Raw genomic sequence first — 18,371 nt, 5'->3', positions numbered from 1 at the left:
GAGCTCCAGCTCTGCATTCACCTGCACTCTCCTTGAACACTGTCCAAGAAATGCACGATCCAATCATTTCCAATATTTTGGCCCATTCCCATATAAAGCAAAAGGAAGCTGGAGGAGTCCAGGACAGTGTCAGGAGCTGATTTCAGGTGAATCCTTGTGGACGGATGAATGCTGAATGTTTATTTCTTCTGCTTTGAATCCTGAGCTTTTCTCTTCTGCCTCCATGTCAGCCAATTATCCTGGGCTCACAAAAAGCCTGATGAAGCTTTAGAATGACGTAAATCACTGGTTTTAATAAAGAAAATGCAGTGCAATGATCTGTTCTTTTAATTAACAAACAAGATGTAGGTGGCTTATTCTGTGAAGTGGCTAATGAGCAGTTGGCTTCTTTCCCTTGACTATAAATGATTGAGAACTCCCGAGTTTAGGAGGAAGTAAGACCTGTGGAGATTTCAGGATGGCAAGAGGGGCTGGAAGACTTGGGAAGGAGATCATCTCTCGGACACAGCTAGATTCTATCTGGTCCCCAGTTATTAATGGGCTTTGGACCTGGACCTGGACATCTGTAATCATAATGGCCTGACAGTTTTTCAATAGACTTTTTATCTATCAGGAACAATGGTACTAGTAGAAATCATGTCTTGCCAGTACTGCACTCATGGGAGGGACACAAGGGGGCAGGGGGGCACATGACCTCCCCACGTGACCCTCCATGTGACTCCTCCCCACCCCACCCCCAGCCTGGGGCCCCCACACTCTCCCTGTCCCCTCCGACACTCCCATTACCGGTCTAAAATTTTACAACTGCATCCGTTCAACAGTTGCCTGGTGCCACCTGTACTTCCAGGTGTCATTGAGGATCCAGCAGCACCCCAAATTGAAAACTTCTTAAATGAAAGAAGGATAGGAAGGACAATCATCCCACTTTCCCTTAACACACCATCAGTGCCTCCCTTATGTCCAAACTAAGCTTCTGCCAGCTTGCCTGTATCCAAGAATTGCTCTCCATCAGGCACTAGGAAAGCAAAGATGCTGCGCCATCTGGGTTTGATGGAAAAGAGGCATAGAACTGTGTGTGCCATGTCCAGCGTGATAGAACTACAGCACAAATTGTTTTATTATTTTCCTCAGCATGACATACAGGAGTGGCAAGCAAAATCAGCCTGGAAGAATATGCATGAGAACTATCTCCGGACAGATAATCAATTGATCAAAATCACATTCTCTGATCACTAGGGACCAAATCCTGTTCCTATTGAGTTCAATGGGAACAGGCTTTGACATTTGGAGAGGAAAGAACAAAACCACTCAAGCAAGGGCTATGTTGCTTATACCACAGGTATCAAAGGCTGCTGATTCAAGTGAAAAAGTCAGATAACATCTGATCTTTGTCCATTGCAAGGGAGAAATCAGCAATCAACGAGGCTAGAACAGTCTCTGTACCATATCCAACTCATAAGTCCATCTGCAAAGGATCAAGGAAATATGAAGGCTCCAGATTACCTTAAAGTCCTCAGTCCCTTGGTTAGAATGTTCCCATTAGTATATATCATAGTCCAGAGGCTGGAGCAGGAAAGAGGCCAGAGCAGGAAAAAGGCAAAATGGAGAGGTTTCCAGGCCAGGGCCTTTAGCTTCTGCTAAGTGCCAAGTAAGGGAAATCTCTTTTTACTGTGAAAGATGGTGTTTGGAGTCACATGTGCAAGTTACATGTCCATCACCCCCACCCATATTCTAGTTAGAACATTCACAAAAAGTCCATTAAGTGTAGACAGGCATTTTCCAGGGTCCATTGTGAGCTAAGTGTTCCTTAATGGGCCATTCAACTTGACTTGTCCCTTCATGTGCTGGCTAAATACCTTGTGGGTGTTACCACAGGAGCAAACATGTAGTAAACATAGCAAATATTCATAACTTCAGATACCAAGATGAATATACATGCATAGAAATAGCATAATCATAAGTACCAGCTATTTCACCTACATGACTATTCCCAAAAGAGATTCTGAAAAATCACACCACGTACATCAGACCCTATGTGCCAGCACCAGGTCCCACTGGAGTTTTGTTATCTGTTATGTAACAACAGAGATGGAGCCAGTGACATGACTCCGTTTAGCTAAAAAGGGCAAGGTTAATTTTTAGCTGTTCAGGTGTGACTACACCTTTAGTCCGGGAGGGCATACTGGCTGGCACACATTCAGGTTAATGGGCTTCAATGTTCCTTTGTAGTTAACTTTTCAATGTTCAAACCTGGTACGTGCGGAGGTGGTCTAAAGCATAACACAGGTTTTTAGGTTAGCAAATCTGTGAACCTCTCCCTCTTTGAGATTTTATTAAATTTTTTTTTTTTTTTTTTGCTGGTCATAATGTGGGAGGGTCTCCTCTCCGCCTTCTGCTCATGAGGTTATGTATGTGTCTTATAGCATTCTTCTGAACAACAGTTAGAAGGAATTTTTTTTTCAGTAAGTGTGGACTGATTCTTTTCTCTTAGAAGGCATGTAATTTAAGATTCACACTGATTAACACAGAGAACAATTGGGGCTGTTAAACTTTCAGAAATTTAAGTTCAGCTATATTTTCCAGTACAGTGATGAAATGGGTGTTTGTATACACAAACATCAACATGCTTAACTACTCACTTTCCCTTAAAATATGTAGTATTTCAGTCTGTTTATATGGAATATGGAGTTGGGCGAGGAGACATTTCAGCATATGTCTGACTTATTAAAAGACAATTTTAAGTAGAACTGTATCCTAAACTGCATTATATCATACCCAAACATTGCATTTCAATGGGGGAGTCAACTTCCTTTATAGGAACAGAACAGACTTCTCAAACTCTTACCACAAAAGTGGTCCATAGACATGCAAATAGTCCCATTGTCTTCAATGGGATTTATCAAATGATTAAGGGTTTACAGGATTAGGTTTCAAGTTTGTAAATTGTTCTAGATGAAACTGACAATGCCTGCGCTGTCAGATCAGAAGGAGCTTCATTCGAATAAAGGTGGGCAGAAGTGTGAAAAGTCTTAGCTCCATTGCTAAGATGAGGAACATATTTTCAGCAAAGTTCTTGGCAGATTCCTGAAGCAGCTGGTTTAAGGTAGTCAGTGTCCGGCATTATAATCTTCACTTATAGTTCTCTCACCCACAAAGCTGGAAAATGAGGCATTTGTTTTCTTTGTTTTTCTGCTCCAGTTCCAGTTAGCAAAATGCATGTTAGACTAGTTTGGCTGCAAAGAAGAATTCTGTGTTCACTGGAGACACCACCTGACTCCTGTCAGGCTGCAAAACTGGGCTGACATCGGAATCCAAACATCCTCTGATGTAATGCAATATGGATGTCCTGGATAATTCAGACCAATGGGGAGAAACAATATAAAAAACACTGTTTAAATTCCTTCCATCCCTGTCCCACCCCCCCAACCCCTCACCTCTTGAGGACTCTTGACCAATTTAACAACACAATACATATGCTAACAAACTTAAACAAAGCCTTTGTTTAAGGTTGTTAGCATACGCATTTTGCTGTTAAAGCCATATAAAGAAAGAATGTCCTCCCTAGCTGTGTTCTGCTCCTTTAAGGAGCAGAGCGCAGCCCCACCCCACCACTGGAGGGGGGTGGGGCCTAGCCCCAAGTCTTTCTGGTACCCCATACCCCCTAAAAATCTCTTGCCAGTGCTGCATACTAGAGCGTACAACCCTGCTTGCAGTCCTGATCAGGAATCAATGACCACGGTATCTAAACCCAATGCAGAGAATCAAAGCAAATATAATTCCAGAAAGGAACTCAATAAAGGGAACTCTGCCCTCTGTGAGGCAGACAGCTGTGGAGGGTGGGGGTATGGGTCTAAAAATAGCCTTGCTCTGAACATTGTTGAGAAACTCAGTGAAGAAAATTGTTGGCCTCGGTGCAAAGACTGGTGGAGAAATGTCTCCTGCACAAAATTGCCATCACAGCTGGCAAGGACAAACTGAAGTGTCCTTTCACCCCAGGTGGTGGTCCCTCCTGGTCAGTATTCAGGCACATAGAGGGGGAGCTTGTCCTGATGCTGCCTGGGTTGTATTTGCTCTGGGGCTAAGTGGAGGATTTGCCAAAATGGGTTATGCTCCCCAGCCTGTATTTAGGAACTTACATAAGCGGCCTGCTATTGGAAGGTGCTGAGCATCCCGCAGCTTCCAGTGAAGCCAAATGGTAGTTGCTGGGTGCTCAGCACCTCTGAAAGCAGATCACTTCTTTAGGTGTCTAAATATAGATTTAGGAGTCCAACGTAGGTTCCTATTTTGGAAAGTCTCCAGAGCTGTCACCATGACACTGTTCATCAGCCCTGAAATTCATTTAAAGCCCCACTCTACAGGAACTCTTCGAAGATCTTGGTCTGAAAAGCACCAGAGCAATGCAGCTTGCATCCTTTTAATCTATCACTCAGATCCTGAAGCTAGACAGGGGAGACCTGTGCATTGTAAGCACTGCTCATAGGAAGACATGGAACAGGTTTCTGTGCATCAAGGGTGAGATTGATTTGATGGTGATATTTACCTTACTGTGGCAATAATAATATGAGAATAACCCTTCCATTAGCTAGCACCTTCCATCCACAGCTCTTCACAAACGCTAATGAACAGAGGCTCACAACAGCCTTTTGAGGAAAGAAAAAAAAAATCAAACAGCATCTCTCAGGCCATGTTCTTTTGATCTCTGCAAGCAGCAGCTCTCAAATGTCAAGAAAAGCTTTGCAGTTCAGTGGAGAGGAGCAGATACTCAGGCCAGAGGTGACAGATGCATATATCACTCTAACTGAAGAGGCTCACCTTTCAAAGTGACCTGAGCTGCAGCTTTTCCTTCACAATTATTTGTTTGGAATTGGGTGTTCCAGTCTGGGGTCATCTCTGGGTCAAAATCCCCAAATCCTTACTCCAGCAAAACTCCCACTGAGCAATGTCAAGGGATTGGACCTCTCATGGACATCCAGGGGAGTGGCACATGCTCAGCACCTCTCAAGATGTGGCCTATCAGGAGTTGAGCCGGAGTGAGAACAGGGTAAACACAAAGTACAGTGAGAGTGAGGGTTCCTCTGAACTGCTGATGTCTCAGACCAGTTGCCTGAACACTGACCTGCAGGGACTGGATGGAGTAGGGATGAAAGGGCACTTAAATTAATCCTTGTCCTAGAGACAAGAAAGAGCCCAGCTGACACTACGGCACAAATCTGCACAGCTATGGGGTGGGTGCACTTTTTGCTATCCCACCCCTTCAGGACAGCCCGTTATCCTCCAATTGGTCCTAGACAAAACAAGCAGCTGGTTCTCAGTCTGTAATCCTCAGGGAACCATTGCCTAAGCCAGTGGTCTCCAAAGTGGGGTGCGCACAAGACGATCGATTGGGGGGCACAGCAGGAGGGGCGCCGCCGGAGCAAAAGGGCGGCATGGCAGGAGGAGCACCGCCTGAGGGAGGAAAAAAAAAAAAAAAAGAGGGTGGGGGGCAGCCCTGAGTCCTCTGGCCTGTGGAGGAGCAGGGGCAGCCGCACAGCCAGCGGCCAGAAAGAAGCAGCACTTTCCCCCTCAAAGCCGGCCGGAGCGAAGCGCCGCTTTGAAGGGGAAAGCGCCGCTTCTCTCCGGCCTCTGGCTGCGTGGCTGCCCCTGCTCCTCCCGAGTCCTCGGGCCCGTGCTCTCAGGGCCGCAATCTGAAAGGGGCTTTAGAGCTTCAGGCCAGGGCCCCCTTAGCCCAGGGCCCTGAAGCCCCTACGGTCTGGGTGGCCCTGCCTGCCGTGGGGGTGGGGAGCTCCCAGAATCGCGGCTCCCAGAATCGTGGCCATGGGGGTGGCTCTGCGCAGCGCAGCACCACCTGCACCCCCCCTGCACCAAACAGGAGCTGCCCCAGGTAAGTGCTCTGCACCTCCTGCCTGCCCCAGCCCTGAGCCTCCTCCCGCACCCCCACCCTGAGCGCCCTCCCACACCCTAACTCCCTCCCAGACCCCGCACCCCCACCCTGAGCGCCCTCCCACACCCTAACTCCCTCCCACACCCCGCACCCCCACCCTGAGCACCCGCTGTATCACAAAGTGTTAAACCAAGATTTTCAAAAATAATAAAGCATATCCAATCACATTTTGCTCTCACTAAAAATAATAATTTTTTTTAGTGAGAGCAAAAGGTTTTTTGTACCGTTAAACAATATTTTTAAAATTTTTATTTTATTATTTCATCTTTATCTCATCGTTTTTTAATTTCTATTTTTTGTGTATGTTTTATCATTTACACAATATATTAGTACAGTAGTACATGTACATAATTTATACATAAATATACATATATTGGGGGTGCATGCTCAAAAATTTTTTACTGATAGGAGTGCGCGATCAAAAAAGTTTGGAGACCACTGGCCTAAGCGTAGTCTGTAGAATACAAACCACTTACAGCCTGGTTGCTTTTGTTTTCCTCTATGGTACCAAAGACATTTACAGCAAAAGGCCTGAGATTTCCTTGCCTCCTCTAAAGTGCCACGAGCACAGGAAATATATTTAAGGCTTGACTCTGCGATGGCAGCTAGCTTCCTGTTTGGAGACAGAAGTAGGCTGGGTAAGCAGAAAGTCAAAGCAGTTCAGTGGTGCAATAGGAGAACCCCGTGACTCTAGCTGCCCTGGGAATCCACAGGCTGGCAGGGAAGTGTGAGACAAACTGATGTTTTCTGGACTCACAACTGATTATAAAACACTCAACCCAATCATATAGATTGAAAACACACTGGGCCAGATTCTTACCTTTTGTAAAGGGATGAAACTCCACTGAGTCAATGGAGCTATGCACTGTTGGTGTAAATGGGCACCTGGCCTAGCGTCTTGAACCAACAACTTGTATCTAAGCTGTTGCCACAAAAATACAGATATGCTGGGCATGAGCTAGAGGACATGCATGTGGCACAGGAAACGAGCACTGGCTCCATTCTGCATTAACTACAGATGCACTATAAAGAGCCGGCTAGCTCATTACTGGGCTTCATTACCGGGCTTCATTACCATAGTCCAACATCCAGCTAGCGGAGGGATCCATAATCATTAAAACAGGTGCCAGAAGTGGGTGGCAGCAACCTGGGAGCAGGCTGAGAAGGGAAAAGCTGGACAGCAGTTAGTCTAGGAGTTGGGGCTCTGGAGGGCCGGAGAGCTGAGCCACCATTAACCCAGTTGCAACAGGAAGACATGGTGCTGCAACCCCCAGGCAGAAGGCCAATGCGAAGGGGTCACACTGACTCCTGGATACCTCTATGTCCATGTGCTTTACTGCCCCTCTGGCTAAACTGGGAACTGGGATTTATCTTGTAACCATTAAAACAAGCATGCCCAGGGTGCAGCAGTTATTTCTGGCAGTACTAGGAAAGGAATCAATCTTCAGTTGCATAAAGTGTGCAAGGGTTTTGGGGAACCCACTAAGAGTTAGAGCCTGAAGCCCTTGTGTTTGGAGTGCCTACACACCTTGCCTCTGAGCTTGTGGTACACCCAGCACACGACTAACACTCAGGGTAGAGTGGTACTCACAGCTGTAGCCTGCTGCGGACTCAGTTGAGGCCTTGGTCCTTTTCCTGAGATGGACAGGAGAGGGCAGCATATTGAATCACCAAGGCTGTGCAACTGGGCCCCATGGAACTCCCTCCCTTCTGAAGGTACAGACATTTCGATCAAGCCAGTTACCTCCTGAGTTCTATCGCCTTTGGATTTTACATTTGTCACTGGCTTTTTTGCCTTGAGAAGCTACTTATGGGGGGCCAAAGTGACATTGGATCTGGTCTCACAATCTTCCTAGCATCCAGGAGCAGTTAATGTGCAAAGCCAAGAGCTCCCATTACAACAGCCCCAGGAATGCCCCCTGAGGCACTGTTCTAATAATCCAGAGATCTGCATTCTAGCCCTTGTTCTGCTAGAAACTCGCTGTGTGACCTTGGACAAGTCTCTCTGTGCCCCACTGTGACAGGGGGCTCTACTTGCTTCCTGGTCCGTTCTGTGGGTTAGCTCGGTCAAGCCAACACCCCTTCCAGCAATTATACCCTGTCAATTTCTCCTCTGCAGCCTGTCTTTCGCTACAAAACTGCGGCATCCTTTTCATCACTCAGCCCTCCGACCAGGTCACTATTGTACTTACCCCTTGTGGGGTGTATATGGGGGAATGTATCAAGGTTCCTGCTCTGCGGTAGCCTCAGGCAGTCTTCCACTTCACTGCCTCACAGTGCCACTCCCACAGAGACTGGTAGGGGAACCCAGGCCCACCCTCTACTTTGGGTTCCAGCTCAGGGGCCCTCTACACAGCAGCCAAGATCCATTTCCTGCACCTTGCTGACTTTCCCTGAGCAGTTTCCAAACCGTCTGGCCCTCCCCACACCTCTGCGTTTGCCAGTCTCTTCCCTCCCCCCACAACCACTCCTCCCTTTTCCCAGGGAGTGATCACACACTTCTCCCTGCTCCCCTTTTTGCTTCCAATTTCCTGTCCTTTGTACAAACCTCACCTGTCCCTCACAGCTGAGCTTCTCTCTAACTAGCTGCCTCCAGCCTAAAGCTTCCTCATTTGCAGCCTAATTAGCTGATTGGCCCACCTGGTCCTACTCAGCTCTTGCAGGGGCAGTGTGGGGAGCAAACCCCACCACACTCATACTGCCACCAACCCCAAGGGTTCAAAAATCACAAGATTAGCTTAAAAATCATGTGATTTCAAAACCCAGTACATTTGGGGTTCTTTTTATTTGGCTTCTGGTGTTTGCACTTTTAAGGGTCACATTTTCCAACTTTTCTCTGCAACCACTAGGGCTAGAAATTAATTTTTAAAAAAGCTGAGATTCTCATGCCATGCAGTGGCAACACTCCATTGAATTTCCTTATTCATACATACCCCACAGGGCTGTTATGAGGTTTGACTCACAAATATTTGTAGAGTCCTTTTGAGATCCTCAGATGGAAGGCACAGGGTGAAATTCACCCCTTTGTGAAGGACTTAAGTGCAGTATACCCCTTGTGCTGTCTGTCTGCCTCAGGTGAATTACACTGTGGAGAGATTTCAGAGTAGCAGCCGTGTTAGTCTATATCCGCAAGAAGAACATGAGTCCTTGTGGCACCTCAGAGACTAACAAATTTATTAGAACATAAGCTTTTGTGGGCTACAGCCTACTTCATCAGATGCATAGAATGGAACATATAGTAAGAAGATATATATATATATATATATACAGAAATTATGGCCTTTCTGCACACTTGCCCATTGTGCACATGCCTGAGTGTTTTATGCAGGCCCTATCGGGTGCTCACATACCCACTGCACTGTCCTTTGAAAATTTGGCCCTTTAATTTTTAATTCTTCAGTAGGATGAGACTTAAAGCAACTAACTCCAGCTCTTCTGAAAACAGAGACCTCAATATTTTATTAATAGTGATATGCAACATGAGGATTTTTTTCTTCCGCATTTGGAGACTTTTCCTGATTACACAAGAGCACTAATTTCACTTTCAGCTTTCTCCTCACTACGACTCTTTTTGGTTTTGAACTAAGGAGCGATCAGGAGTTAGAGAGATGTTGTTCCTGCAGCTTTTCTCTGCCTTGATTTTCTACAGCCAAGGCCAAGGAGTGGCTCCTTACTCACTGCAGAACTGTATGGTCCATGAACAGTGGAGCAAAATGATAAAGGTGCTGTGCTATCATCAGAACTTGCCTCGAGTCCCAAGTCATCTTCCCTGGAATGTAAGCAGCTTAGATCTGTCGGAGAATCAGATTGCAAGCCTGAGGCAGAGCGACTTTAGCAAACTGAATCTGTTGCAAGTCTTGAATGTTTCTCAGAACCAAATTCATCTAATTGAAGAAGGCACTTTTACTCACACAAGCAGCCTAAAGATCTTGAACCTCACTTCAAACCAGCTGAGAGTTCTTTCCAGCTCTATGTTTGATGGGCTGGGGAACCTTACAGTCTTGCTACTTAGGGAAAATAATATTGACAGGATTGAGGCATCTGCCTTTGCCCACCTGATGAAGTTAAAGGTAATTGATTTATCATCAAACAAGTTACATTCTCTGAATGCTTTGGATGTTGTGTTTAAGGTAAAATCTTTGGAAGAGCTGCACATAAGAGAGAACAATATAACAAATTTCACTACCAAAGATATTGTTAATGTGCCCATGTGGCTTCGTGAACTGGATGCATCCCATAACCCAATCTCTTTCATTGATGTTGCAACTGATGCTTTGTATAGACTTCTTTCACTGGATTTATCTTTCTCTGGCACCCATAACCACATTACATGGATTATACAAGACCCTTGTTTCCTGAAAGGGTTAAAGAGATTATATTTAGGAGGAATATTTATGACACCACTAGACATATTGGCTGTGGTCCAAAAACTGAATTGCTCTTTGCTAGAGGAGATCCACCTAAATGAGTTGAACTTGACTGATTCTGACAATATCATAGAAAAAGTATGCCTTTGGCACCGAAATGTCAAGACTCTTAACTTACAAGGCAATAAATTTGAAAGCATTAAAGGAATTGTCTTTGAAAACTGCACTCATTTATGGCATTTGGATCTGACACACAGCAGGTTTAAAGTGGTGCCATGTATATCTTTTCAGCCCCTGAATTCTTTACAGAGTCTTTCCCTGGCAAACAATGAGTTCACTGCAGTACCAAATGCAACTTCGAATATAACGTCTCTGAAAAGTCTGGATCTCAGCTTTAACCAAATTAGGAAAATTGTCCCAAATGACTTTGCCAATCTAAAGAACCTGGAGCACCTCAATCTAACTGGAAACAAAATCACTAAGATCAGCTCAGATTTGTTTTCGGATCTACACAATTTGTTGGAATTAAATATCAGAATGAACCTCCTTTTGGAAATCTCACAACCTTTTTCAGATAGTTTAGGGAAGCTGGAAAAAATGGAACTAACAGGAAATAAGATGAGCTCCATCAAGAAAGAAACTTTTAGGAATCTGACTTCTCTGCAGTTTCTCAGCCTGCTGGACAACCAAATTAGCACAATAGAACCCGGAGCCTTTGAAGGTCTGAGCCACCTTCAGACACTGCTTCTTGCCACAAATAAGATCACCAAGCAAACCTTCCAGAAAGGCATCTTCCAGGGACTAACCTCATTGGTTGACCTTCAGCTTTTTGGAAATTACATCTCCTATGAGACATCTGGAGAACTTGACAACCCTCCCTTCATTCTCCTGAAGTCCTTAAAATACCTCTCTCTGAACAGCCAACGTCGGAATGGGCTTCTGAATTTCCCATCTAACTTCTTGCAAGGGTTGGAATCAATAGTGAGAATCCATGCTGGCAACTTGCCCGTCACTAATTTGGATCCAGCCACCTTTAGTTACACCCCTATGCTTGAAGAACTGGATTTGAGCAACAATCCTATCAGTCCCATTAGCCCAGCTCTGTTCCAGCCTGTACCGAAGCTGAGAGAGCTACATCTCAATAAAATAGGGCTGCAGTCCCTTGATTTTGTTCTCCAGGTAAACTTTTCTAAGCTGGTCATACTCAGAGTGTCTGGAAACAAACTAAATGTAATTGAACTTAAGCACATAAGGGCTTTATCTTACCTTACTTTTTTGGATCTTAGACAAAATCCTTTCACTTGTTCTTGTGATAACCAAGCGTTCCTCAATTGGTCTCTTCATGACTTAAAAACTCAGGTGATCTATTTCTACCAGTACACATGTGCTTTCCCACTTACCAGTAAGGGAAGGAAACTGTGGGCCTTCCACACCTCCTCCTGCACAGTCGACAATGAGTTTATTCTGTTTGTTACGAATACAATCACAATTATTTTACTGATGATAGTCTGCATCTGTTTTCGCCGGAGGTGGCAGGGGATTTATGCTTACCACCTGCTCCTTGCCTATATTCATGACAAGAGGTACAAAAGGATGAGGCAACATAAAAAATACGAGTATGACGCGTTTGTCTCCTACAACACGCATGACCAGGAGTGGGTGGTCAATGAGCTCCTTCCCACACTGGAAGACAAATACCACTGGAGGCTATGTCTGCACCACCGTGACTTTGAACCAGGGAAGTGCATCCTGAAGAACATTGTGGAGAACATCTATGCCAGCAGGAAGACCATTTGTGTCATAACCCGCCATTACCTGGAAAGTGAGTGGTGCTCTAAGGAGATGCAGGTGGCCAGCTTTCGCCTCTTTGATGAACACATGGATGTCCTGGTCCTAATTTTCCTGGAACACATCCCCAGTGATAGTCTATCACCCTACCACAGAATGAGAAAGCTGGTGAAGAAGAAAACATACCTCACGTGGCCCCAGGAGGAGAAGGAGATTCCGCTGTTTTGGCATAAACTCAACATGGCCTTGAAGACAAGTGAGGGGAAAGAGGATGAAGATCCTATTTTGTCTTCTGGTCTCCATCTGGAATGACCCCAAACACAGTGGCCTGCAGTGACTCTCTCTGTCTGCTTATGACATTTCTGATGGGCCCATCTCTGCGATTTCTAGATATCAGCCTGGATATTGAAGACATTTGTGTCCAGTATTTGAAAATATTTGGCTTCCCCTCACTGAAGGGGACTATGACAATGGCACTTGCATTACAAAGAGGTCAGTCCTAAAACCACCTGCACATTGCCAAGCCACGGCTGAGGCTTATAGACTGGGCTAGTGACCGTATGTGAGTGAAGCTTGTTTGACTCTATGTGCTCCTTTACCTGTTCTGTGGCTAAACAGAAGCCTTGAGTCTGCGAGGCCATCAAGCTTAATTTGATGAAATTTGTTAATTGGGTTTTAATGTGCTTTAAAAATGTAAAAAAGGAAAAAGAAAAGAAAGAAAGAAAGAAAGAAAGAAAGAAAGAAAGAAAGAAAGAAAGAAAGAAGAGCTCAGTAGCAAAGCTAAGTAATTGTGAACCAAGGAGAGCAAACCTGGGGTAGAAAAGAATGATGGAAACAACCTTTGCAAACCCAAAACGAAAACTTAACAAAATTATGAATGCCTTCCTGTCTGCAGCTGTTTGGCACAGTGAACATATGACCTTTATTGTGAAACTATTTTAAAACAATTTGCAAATCACCTTTAAGAAAAGGTAAGGTGCAAACTTTCATTTTCAAACTCCCTGAAATTATGTAAATCCAGCTTTGAGGCAATTAAAGAGAACAACTGCATGGAGAAAAAGCTCTACTATGAACTTTTAATTATCTTTACACTTGTTAAAATCTAATGTTTAGATTAATTTCTACATTTCATTTTTTAATGTTTAAGAACTTTAAATGTTTAGGTTAATTTCTAGATTTCATCTTTAGAACAAGAGATTGATTACCAGTGTCAATCTGGACAGGGAGAAAATATCCACACTAAGTTCTGTTCTATACACTCTTTATACTGGTAGAACCATGTTGGCTGGTTTGTAATTTTTAATGAAATAATTATACTGGTACAACCCCTAGAGTGGATGCAGTTATAACCGTGTAAAAGTGCTTGTATCACTATTGCTTATTGTGCTTCCCATTCAGGAATACCAGGATATATATATAAGGATATACCAATATAGCACTGTTTTATAGATATATGGCTCTGTCCACATTAGAGGGATTGTACCGCTTTAGTTACAGCGGTGTCATTAAAATGGTACAACTTTTGTGTGTACATAAGACCTAAGGCTTAAATGCAGTAAAGCATTTAAGCACATGCTTAACTTTAAGCAAGTGTTCAGATACTATGGTGATTAGCGAGATCGGAGAACCAATATAGAATAGAAGCATGTGAGTAGTCCCACTGAACTAAAGCTGGATTTTTCAACAAAACGGTTTCCTTGGAAAATGCCAATTTGTTGAACTTGAAATATTTCACAAAAACATGAACCACACACGGGCAGGGCTCTATCAGAAATCCACCAGCTCTGGGGCCTGCAGCTCTGAGCAGTCTCACTATGCGGACTGCCCTATGGCTTCCAGGTCTCTGCTCCGGACCCAAGAGCCTGAAAGGCTTTGGGGGCTCTCAAGGCTTCCAGGCTCCCAGCCACAGAACTGGAAGACTGAGCGCCCCGGCTCCTCAGCAGCCTGATGGGGAGTCAGGATCCTAGAAGCCCTGGGAACCACAGTTGAGCCGGAAGCTCAGGCTCAATTTCACTTAGAAGTTTTTTAAACAACATGTTTTGATTATTTCAAACTGATTTTTTTTCCAGATTTTCCCTTTTGCAGGGAATTTCGAAATTCTATTTGCATTTCTAAACAGAACTTTATTTTTTATTTTGGAATTTCCCACAGAATGAAAATTCCGACTTTCAACCAGCTCTAGTCTTAATGGCTTTGCTAGATTGGGCCCTTACTTCCTACTCGGGCATAAGCAAATGGATTGAGAGGGATTCTCTGTTGTTACAAGAAGACACCTTGTGATAAATGAAGGGGTGGGGTAGCTCCCTTTTATGGACACCCACCCAGCCAGTAGCTATAAAATCCCTCACAGTAGCTGTTCTCTAATTGCTCTACCTGTAAAGCATTAAAGAGTCTCACTGTTATGCATAGGTAAAAGGAAGTGAGTGGGCACCTAGCCAAAAGAGTCAATGGAAGGCTAGAACTTTTTAAAATTGAAACAAGACTCCCCTTTGTCTGTCTGTTGTTGTTCTCCTGGGGAGAGGCAAACAAAACAGAGCTCTGCTGTAAGAGTTTGGGCCAGGTATGAAAAAACCATCAGTATCATACCTAGAAACTACTCATTTAAAACCTGAGATATGTAAGTAGATCAGGAAATGTCTAGGAAGACGCAATTAGGTTTATTCCTTGTGTTTCTTTATGGCTTGTGGACTCCTCTATGCTAAACCCAGGTCCTTTTGTTTTGCTTGTAACCTTTAAACTGGACCTCAAGAAAGCTATTCTAGATGCTTAATCCTTGTAGTTTTTTTTTTTAAATCTAGCAAATGCCTAAATTCCCAGGTGTATTGTTTTTTATTAATAAAATTTACTTTTTTTAAAAACAGAATTGTTTTTTTGTGTCTTAAGAGGTTTCTGCACATGTTGTTTAATTATCTGGTGACCACAGCTGATTTCTTCTTCTTTTTTTTTTTCTTTCTCAGCCCTTCCCAGCAGGGGTGTGTGCGTGTGTGTGAAAGGGCTTGAGGGTACCCCACAGGAAGGAATTCCCAAGTGTGCCTTCCTGAGTTCTCAAAGGGGTTCTGCATTTGGGTGATGGCAGTATCTACCAGTCCAAGGTCAGAGAAAAGCTGTCAGCTTGGGAGTTTAATACAAGCCTGGAGTGGCCACTATTAATTGTTGGAATCCTTGCAGGCCTCCACCTTCTGCACTCGAAGCGCCAGAGTGGGGAATTAGCCTTGACACACCTAGACAGACAGTGTGAGTTAACTGGATGGTTTTGGTAGTCTAATTTGGTGATATACAGTAGTGGAATCTTTGTGGATATCCTCGCTATAGCTCAGCATTTAAGAATCACTACAGGATGTTTTAAATGAGCACATTCTGTTGCATTTTGCTGAGCATATTTAGTAGCTGCTGTCTTAATTCTTTAGTATATGTTAGAAGGGAATTTTTTAATAAAACAAGGTGGATGATGCAGTGTTTATGAAAAGATGAATGAATAACACTCTGGGTCACATCCACCACTGCAGTGACTTCCGTGGAGCTGTTCCCATACTCTGATACTTGGCTCTTGGCCTTAGTGATCTGTTGTGACAGTGAGCTCCACAGATTACTATGGGTTGTGTAAAATGATTTTCTTGTATTAGTTTTAAGTTTGCTGCCTTTTCCTTCCATTGAACATCACTTTGTTTTTATATTGAGAAGGCAACAAATTTGCCTTCTCTCTTCCAGTCCTTATTTTGATGCTCCCTGTTCTTTGTTTCCTCTCAAAAATAGTCCCAGAGTTGTCAATTTATTTTCTTACGGAAGCCTCTCCAGGCATTTAGTTACTACTCCCTGCCTCTGAACCCGCTCTATTTCTGCCATATCTTTTTTAAGATGGGCTGATCAGAACTAACACGCTATTCCAGCCGGGGGAAGGTGTACCCTGGATTTATCCAATAGCATTAGAATATCTCAAGCAGTATTTCCTGTCCCCTTCCTCATGCACCCTGACACTTTCTTTTTTACTGCCATTTCACACTGGCAGAGGCTTTCATTGAGCTGTTCACAGTGATATCCAGACCTTTTTCCTGGTTAGAATTAGGGTCTGATTCTTCCACCTTTACTCATGCTGAATGGCTCCTCACACCATGAATAGGATCACTAGAAACTGCCATCACAGTGGCACCAGTTGACACCTTTGCTGACTGTCTCAGTAGATAGCCCAGTGACTGAATGGGCCACAGATACTGAACTCCCCTTACTCTAGCAGGGATCTGTTGTATTAATCTCCAGGTCAGGGTTGAGGCACATGGATCAGAAGCAGAATTTGGCCCATTGAATGTAACAGCCATTGTATGGGGGCGATTGCTGAACTTTACATCCTGTCAATAACTTCAGCAGCCCAATATTCTGGGTGTCTGAGCCCTGCTAGTGGCTATCAGAGCAATAATGCTACCTCTGGTTATATCCCGGTGTCTTGCCCTTGGCTGATGTTTGTCTGATTTGGCCCCTAGCAGCACAAGATTCTTGTCTACAGCAGCAGCCCAAAAAGCTGTGAGCAGCTCTAAAAATAGACCAGTAAATGGCCTACTCTGTGCTGTAAAAAGCCCCCAGCTGAAGGTCATAGAAAAGCTACAGACCTGGCCACCCTGCTCAGAAGGGTGCCCTTGGAAGTTGTGCCCTTGTCTCAATGACATGCTCCTGACATAACAGCATGGGCAGTTGGGAAAGCACTGAGATGCTGAGGCAGAATGGGTGTCCTGAAATGAATATCCCAGTGAGTCTGCAAAACCATTCATCCAGATCTAATTTGATGCATAAATATTGTAGCAGTGCCAATAACACAGGAGCTGGCCCGTCTCTAATGCAGAAGCACGTAGATGTTAGCCATGTTACTGTTCTTGTATCAACAACCTTTCCTAACTGCATCAAATAGGCTGTGCTGCCCGTGATTGGGTATATGCTATTTCATAGGTCTCTGCAACCTGATATTTAACCCACCAGTCAGACGGAGAGGCAGTGTTATTTAATAACTAGACCAAGGTACTTGAAGTCTGGTGATCTGAGATTTATACCCAACTTTGCCAATGACTTCCCGTGTGACTTTGGGCAAATCACATAAGGCTTAGGCTCCCTTTGTGCCTTTGAAAATCTTTCCCCTCAAATGCTGGGGCCCGCAGGTTCTGTGAAATGAGGTATTGCTACTTTTCTAGTTCATAAAGTTGTTGTGGAGTTAAATTCATGAAAAGTCATAATGTGATTGGAGATCCTCAAATAGCAGGAGCAATACAAGGACAAAAGGGCAGATCCTGATCTCATTTACATCAGTGTAAACCTTGAGTAATTCACTGGACTTGCATCAGGTTTACGTTGACATACCTGAGATCAGATTCTGTCCCAAAGTCTTTGTAATCGTTATGCTATTTGTGAAGTGCTCCACCCTAGCTCTGATGTTAAAATTGAAATTTGAATTGAATCTAGACTCTCCTCTCTGACACTGGGTCCCAGCCCCCTATTGCCAACAGCAGCAAGCAGAGTGAATCCCAGTAGGGGGCTCAGAAATTAAACACCCAATTATCAGCACTCACAGGCCACCCATGAGGAGATGTGCTTGACACTCTGACCTTTCAGATCACTGCATGGTGTAGCTTGTCAATGAAAGGCTTCCCCCCCAGTGCTGTTTGGCAAGAGTAGGGGATATCCCTGCTGTCCAGGAGGATCTGTTCCCTCTCTCTCTGACTTCACAGTGACAGATTCACCGGCACTACTGCAAGTATGCTGCTAGATCTGTACTGTATAGAACAGCTGTTTCATTATGGTGTGCACAGCCCCCCTCCCTACCCTGGGATCAAATTAAAAGCTTTGGGGACATTCAGTTGCATAGGAAGAACAACTGAAGTGTGAGCAGTGCTGGGATCAAGGTGATATTGAGCTAATTGTATGAGAACGGTTCTCAACAAAGCAGGAAGTTCAGTGTATGTAATGGAGAGAGAAGAAAGGGGATTTATTCCTTTTGCTTTATCTGGTGATACAGATGTAAACATCTCTTCCTTGCTTCATTGCCCCTCACAAAACAATGAAATGCACGAGACTTAGAGCATCTCAGAGCCTTTAAACAGAGAAAATATTAAAGGGCTGAGGCTAAAAAGTGTGGTGTATTGAAAAGTGCGTTAAAATTATAAATTTTTACATTCTCAGTAGTTTACCTTACCGGTGCTGCTTGCTGACAAGGGTACTCTGTAGGGAAGCGTGCAGTAGTAGCCAGTCTGCAAAGATCCATCCTAGAGCAAGGTGGGGTGACTTGAAGAAGATGG

General features: G+C 44.2%; 1 protein-coding gene across 1 annotated transcript; it reads left to right on the top strand.

Annotated features, from left to right (window-relative positions):
• Positions 1-9,487: 9,487 nt before the first annotated feature.
• LOC102933568 (toll-like receptor 13) lies at positions 9,488-14,769 on the top strand. Its single transcript, XM_007062372.4, has one exon. The coding sequence runs from the start codon at positions 9,550-9,552 to the stop codon at positions 12,406-12,408; it is 2,859 nt and encodes a 952-aa protein (XP_007062434.3). The 5' UTR covers positions 9,488-9,549; the 3' UTR covers positions 12,409-14,769.
• Positions 14,770-18,371: the final 3,602 nt, after the last annotated feature.

Source organism: Chelonia mydas, chromosome 8, assembly GCF_015237465.2.
Source record: "Chelonia mydas isolate rCheMyd1 chromosome 8, rCheMyd1.pri.v2, whole genome shotgun sequence".
NCBI classification, from domain to species: Eukaryota; Metazoa; Chordata; order Testudines; family Cheloniidae; genus Chelonia; species Chelonia mydas.
This window is presented reverse-complemented; position numbering and strand designations above follow the sequence as displayed.